This window comes from Athene cunicularia, assembly GCF_003259725.1.
Source record: "Athene cunicularia isolate RWA chromosome 6 unlocalized genomic scaffold, athCun1 chr6_part1, whole genome shotgun sequence".
Classification (NCBI taxonomy): domain Eukaryota; kingdom Metazoa; phylum Chordata; class Aves; order Strigiformes; family Strigidae; genus Athene; species Athene cunicularia.
Genome location: NW_020799105.1, coordinates 2,416,959 through 2,423,431, shown reverse-complemented (window position 1 = coordinate 2,423,431; position 6,473 = coordinate 2,416,959). Strand labels below are relative to the sequence as shown.

At 40.8% G+C, this 6,473-nt stretch overlaps 1 protein-coding gene across 1 annotated transcript in view; it reads right to left on the bottom strand.

Annotated features, from left to right (window-relative positions):
• The window catches only part of COMTD1 (catechol-O-methyltransferase domain containing 1), a 7,327-nt gene extending 6,910 nt beyond the window's left edge, over positions 1-417 (bottom strand). Inside the window, exon 1 of the mRNA XM_026851464.1 lies at positions 360-417. Coding sequence (XP_026707265.1) covers positions 360-417 — 58 coding nt within the window. The remainder of the gene's footprint in view (positions 1-359) is intronic.
• Positions 418-6,473: the final 6,056 nt, after the last annotated feature.

Below are 6,473 nucleotides of genomic sequence, written 5' to 3'. Positions count from 1 at the left end.
CCCTGGCGCCGGCGCGTTGTTTGACCGTGGTGGGTTTGACCCTCCCGCGCCTCGAGGTGCGCGATGCTGGGCTGGGCTGGGCTGGGCTGGCGGGAGGATGGGCATCCCGCGGGACACGCCCGCCTTCCTCTGCAGTGCCGACCTCCGTAACGGGGTGCAGTCACAAAAGCAGCACCTGGGATTGTGTCGCCACCTGCTCGGAGACTGGTTCTGGCACGCCTTCGTTGCAGACTTTGTTTTAAAGCACACTCAGATGTTGTGCGAACTGGTAATGAGCTCCGACGGTGGAACTCTTCAGAGAAATGTCCTCATGAGAGTCTCGGGCCTTCAATTTGCCCTGGAAAGGTTCTCTCTCCTACCCCTAGCACTGATGGTTTTTGCAGCCAAGGTGCGAGCAGATTTCTTTTCAAAAAGCATGTAAGATTGTTGGACTTAAGTCATACGACCAGAAGAACTGCGAGTTTCCCGGTGAAAGGGATCAAGAAAGATCTCCCCAAGAGGGGGAAATGGGGCCTGGTTCCTCTGCTGCTGTTTCAGCCTCCTGCAGCATCTTCCTGATGAGGTGCAGCAGTGCCTTTGCCACTGTCTGACAGACAGCCTGGTTGTTTAGGGATCTCCCTGGCCTGGCCTGTCACAGAGGGAATTGATATATAAATCAGCAGTGACTGTGCTGCCATCTTTTCTTAGAAATTGGGCAAAAAACTTTTTCTGCACTTTTGTTTCATTACATAGTGCTGAAAGGACCCTGCAGTGCCCGTTGAAGGCAGGCTTGTGAAGTGTTGTCAATATATGAATTTTGCAAAACCCAAGACAGATGTGAAGATCTATCATTTTGTCACTCTACAGGAGATGAAATGAGCAATGTTGCACACGGACCAGGAATACACAGGAATGAAGTGGGTTGCAACTTGGCCTCAACAGAGGCAGGTAAAACTTCCCTTTTGGCACATAGTTAATCCCTAAAAAGCTTGATGAATGGTGTGCTGATAGGTTAGGATGATAACACTTCAGCTGTTCCTATGCTAGTATAACTGTCTAGTGTCAGTGCAGTTAGCAGCAAAAGATTTTTCTGTAAGTACATTTTAAATGCAGGATTAAGTGTATCGCGAGGACATTTATGGGAAATGGGTTTGCCTATCACTGTATTTTTAGCGTGTGCTAGACCTTATTTACAAAGACTTGAGCTCAGAGCACTTGTATTTCTTTTTCAGCAGCTAATCATGTCAAGCACTAAGTCTGCTGTGCTTTCTGACTTGCAGAACAAAACAAGACATCTGATCTGTCTTGGCAGGTAAAATATCTTTCAGTTCACTTTAAAATGTATTTGATTTTGAAAGCTCTGAGTGTTGTTGGCTTTCTGGTTTTGGTGTTTGGTTGTTTCCCCCCGCCCCCACATTCGGTATCTCATCACTTTCTCCGTGTACATTTTGCTTTTGTAAATGAAAGCATTTCATCCCATCTTTCAGAAGAGTTATCAGGAAGCGCTGGAACGTGTCAGCTTTAGGCCAAACAGAACTGTAGTAGACAACAAACTCTTATAGCAGCCATAAATCAGATTTGTGACTGTGCAGCTCCATCTAGTGATTATTCTGTACAACTGCAGCAGAAGAGGGAGTAACTGGGGGATATGCTGACTTTTTCATGTAACTCTAAATTTGTAAACTTTCAATGTTGTGTTGCACTCTCAATTCGACGAGCTGCCTCCCTTGAAGCTCTCTGGAAACTTCAAGTTTCTGAAATCTCCAGGAGAACTGGTGAACAGAATTGCTAACATACTTAAACGTGTGTCTGAAATATTTTTTTTGCCCCAAGTTTTTATGCAGTAATAGCTTACCAGTGGTGGCAGTGTCAGAAGGTGTTTTACTGTGTCGGTGTATTGGACAATGTATTGCTTCCTTTGGATAAGAAAGCTGATTTACAGATACCTAAGTCAAGATAAGATGCTTTCTTAGAGTGGCAGAAGAGTTAAAGTCTTCCAACTAAATAGAAAGGAACCAACTGCTTTTCTTTGAGACATGGAGTTTTAATTTTATATAGCTCTGTGATATATTACTGAACAGGAAACTTTGATTAATCGGATTAATTAGACACATATTTGCAGTGTGCTGTGGTTACTTGAGCATTTAAACATTTGGGTAGATTTCTGCCTACTAGTTTTGCTGAGTAAGTCGAAGGCTACCTAGAGATAAAAACTCTGTGAAGGGGCTTGGTTACAAACCCCACTGCTCCCTGTATCTGTGAGGTCAGTCCAGTTGCAGATTTCATGGAAGATCAGGATTGTTTGCAGTGTTGTAGTCAGTAGGCATATTTGCTGTGCCTGAAATTGTCTTCTCCCTGAAAGGGTAGGAAGTCTTTGGCAGCATCTTCAGACAGGAGCCAGAACATGATCACTTTTGTGAAACGTAAGGAGTAGGACAGGCAGGATGCAGACTGGCTAGTCAGTGGCTGACCTCAGGGCGCGTGAATCCTCACTTAATTCATATTGATAATCTATTCACAGCTTCATGCTCACTGGGTGATTGATATCTGCAATAACCTGTTCTCATAAGGAAACCTTCCTTCCAGGAGTATTTTTGTATGTGGGAATGTTGCACACCATCCACCATGGTGTCATCTAGCTGTGCAGACTTACCATAGAAGTGGGACTGGCAGAGCATTAGCTTACTGAAAAGTCTGCCCTCTCACTTCTGGGTTTCTGCCCTTCATTTGCAGCTATTTTTAGATAGACCAGTAGCACCTAGTAACTGAGGCACCAGTGTAAAATGCTAAATGACTTGCCGTTGAATTTAATAAGCCATTCCCTTCCACTAACCTCTTTTTTTTTTTTTCTTTGTTTTGTTTTTCTTCCCCTCTTCACTCTCTCATGTGTCAGCTACCTGAGCTCAGCCATGTGTTCTGGCAAACTCTGCCTTCCAGGATGTTGGTGGTCTGTAGTCTGCTCCAAGGTGGTGGTAAAGAGCAATATATTGTCTTACTGTTGCACTATAAAGAAGTAAAAATCTGTGGGTGACTCAGCCACTGCCCAGTGATTGAAAGCCTACCTGCTACATGTGCACTAAAACCATAGTTGCTGCTGACATGGTTTTACTGGATCTACTGGCAACATGCATACTAACCCTAGTGGTAGCTAGAATGGTTTTACTAGACTGGAGTGGGTATGACTCTTTTGAAGAATCATATTGACTCTGTGGTGGAAAATCACTGTAGAACACAGACACCCTGAAGGAAGTGTGTATAGTCACGTTTCAACAGCACAACTCACTGGACGTAACCCCTATACTTTAGTTGAAGGTATATTGGCCTGTGACATTGGAAAGAATTCCGTGGAGTTGCATGTTGTGTCTGCTTCATTCAGACTGCAATGTTGCTGGTGTGGTTTCAACTATAGTTTAAATGGTGCTTACTTCAAGTCTTGGTTACTCACACGTTGTTCTGTTTACGATGAGTATAGTAGTCACATGGTCCTCTAAAACATGGCAGCATTTGCATAAACTGTTGAAAAGCAAGTGTAAATACTACATGCATTTAGTTTGGTAAGCAGAAATGTGTTTGGAGCTTATGTACAGCTGAAAGGAGACAGTGGGTTTTGCCCCCCAAAACTTACAATATGAATGTAAAAAACATGATCATGGGCAGGAAGTGTAAGAATTGGGTTGTATTGATCAGTGTGCTTGGCAGTAGTCTAATTGTCCAATTTCTCAGGACAAATTGGAGCAGCTAAGTTTTAAGGAGAATTCAGGAGGAAGGAAAATGAGGTTTGGAAGTGTTTACAAGGAGTTTACCTCAAATATGAGTTCAGAATGAGCAAAAGCTGAAATACAAGGAGGAACTAGAGAAGAATGCATTCAAATGGTTAAACTATTTGCTGAAAATGCTGATTAAGGTGGCATTCTGGATGAATGGGATTTGAATGAGATTAGAGCTGGGGAAAGAAGTTGTAGTGGTCAAGGTGATGAGAATTTGACAAAAGTTTTTAGTTGTGAAGGGGAACATACAGAAATAATCTTGAAAATATGTTAAAATCTTTCTTGTTTTTATATGATTAAATGGGAGGGCCTGGAGAGAAATTAGAGTTGAAAATGAAGAGTTATGAGTTGAGTGATAGGCTCAAAATTGTCATATTTATCTATATTGATGGAGGAGAACAGTTGGAGAGCTGAGGCTGATTTTAGCCATCCTCAGAGAGGTGTTTGAAACAGATTGTGATTTTAATCTGGCTGCAAGGAGTGAAGAGGCAGATCTGCAAGTTGTCTGGATTGATATGGTGGATGAATGCATGTATAGATGGGATCAGTTACTCAGAAAAAATGGGAAGCTGTGAATTTCCATACCTTTTAGGCTATTCACAGATAAACAACCTAGAAGCATTCTATTTTATTTGTTTCTTTATTTATTTGTTTTATTTTAATGGATTTTTGGAATCTCTTTGGTTAAAACTGAAACAGAATTTACTCACCATATTTATGTGTTCATTCATTTATCTTAGGGATTGTAGACAAAACATATATTTTATAATTTTACACTACACAGTATAGATCCCCTTGCAAGACCTAGATAAATCAATTGATGGTGGCATATTTTAGAAGACCGTATATGGAATTATTATTTTTTTATTCACAACTGAGATTTCTTTTTTTCTTCCAGTTGGTTTTGCTTTTTTATTTGTCTGTTCCATCCCTCTTATCTCTGTAATATAGTGTACATTTAACATTTCATTTTACAGTTCTGTAATGTACTGTTTGCCATTTACTGGCATAACCTACTTGACCTTAGAGATACTCATTCCACATGTATCTGTTGTAGCAATTTTTTTGCCATGAATGTTCATACATCTTCTCAACTGAAATCTTGGGATTGTAAGAGTGGTAAAATCTTTTTTTTTTTTTTTTTTTTTTTCTGATAGTTGAATTCAGTAATTTGAAATAAGACTAATAGTTTCCCAAATACTCATCATTGCTTCTAAAGTCATCTGGATTTTTTATCAGACAAACTGTAAGTATCAAAGCTTCCTTTAATATGATTCATTGTCCAACTAGAGGATAATCACTAAAATGGAACACGGACATGAACAATGACTTTAACTAAGTTGGTTCAGTTACTTTCATCCTGCTCAGCTACTTCTATTGCATTCAGTCTTCTGTGGGAGCTTTTAAAGTATGTCTTTCGATAACAGCTTGTAAAGGCTGTGGTACCTTCACATCTATTTCAAGGCTAAGGTATCAACAATTCAAATGCTGCTGCTAAGAAAGCTAGTGATTCATGAGCCCATAAGCCTTAAGCCATTAAACTTGCAAACAGCGAATGGTTTAGAAATGGTTTTCAGCTAGAAGCATTTTGACATATTGGTAAATATTTTCAGGCCTTACTGGCTTACAGGCCAACATTTTGAATATATATGACTACTTTTTGCCATCTCATTACAAGACTAGGTTCAACTTTGGACATACAGGTATCATGAGGAGAGATAGCCCCTGCCAAGCAGTGTAATTCCCAGTGCAATGTAAGTTAATGGCTTCTATGAAAATATCCCACAAGTATCAAGGACTGTAAGACTCAAATTGAGCATGACTGGGTGAGACCCAGTGAAATAGCTTGTTCAGTGGCTCAGCTTTACAGATCCAATGATAGAAGCTGTACTCCTGACAAAGAAAGTTTGTCAGTTCTCCTGACAAAGAAAGTTTGTCAGTTCTCCTGACAAAGAAAGTCACTGAAGGATGTGTTTCAGAGGCACCTTGAGTTTTTCAAAACAGGTGACAGACTGTTCTGAATGATCTCCTTCCAGGTCGTGGCCCAGTCTCACATGTGGAGCAAGTGAATGGACAGTGGTGCAATGGGTGCTTGCTACTGAGGAGCAAAGCTTGGTATTCATTTGCTCCTGCTGATGGTCCCCATGTGATGGAAATAGGTGCAACTTGAGTGGAGCATTCTGCTTTACTTAAAATGTCTGATGTAAGTCTCAATATGCTGCTCCACTTATGTCTTAAGCTGTACAATGCATAAACAAAATATAAGAAATTTTGCTCCTTATCAGTGTGACACATGTAATAAGAGGTGAACAAATCAACCATAGCCATGACACCTCATTAACGAGGCTCTCCCATGCTCTTTTGCCTCTTTGTTTTTTTTAACACCTGAAGAAATCTGTGTCAAAGGCCAGCAAACTGGATTTGTTTCATACCAGTTCTGTGAATAGATGCCAAAAAAAGAAGGCTAGTTTCAGAAGCCCAGTGGTTTTCCCCTTCCTTTAAGGACATTTGTCCTAGAGTTTCCAGTGCACAAAAGCAATGGCAGCAGCATGAAAGCAGTAGAGGTGCAGGACTGGGGTGTTGTTAGATAATCTGGCCCAAGCATATTAAAGAACAATGAATGATCATCTCAATAGATCTGGTTCCTAGAGAGCTCTAGGTCAGACTGTCCTTTCGTGAGTAAGATTTTGATATAAGCATGTGAGAATCATGCCAGACTATTCACTG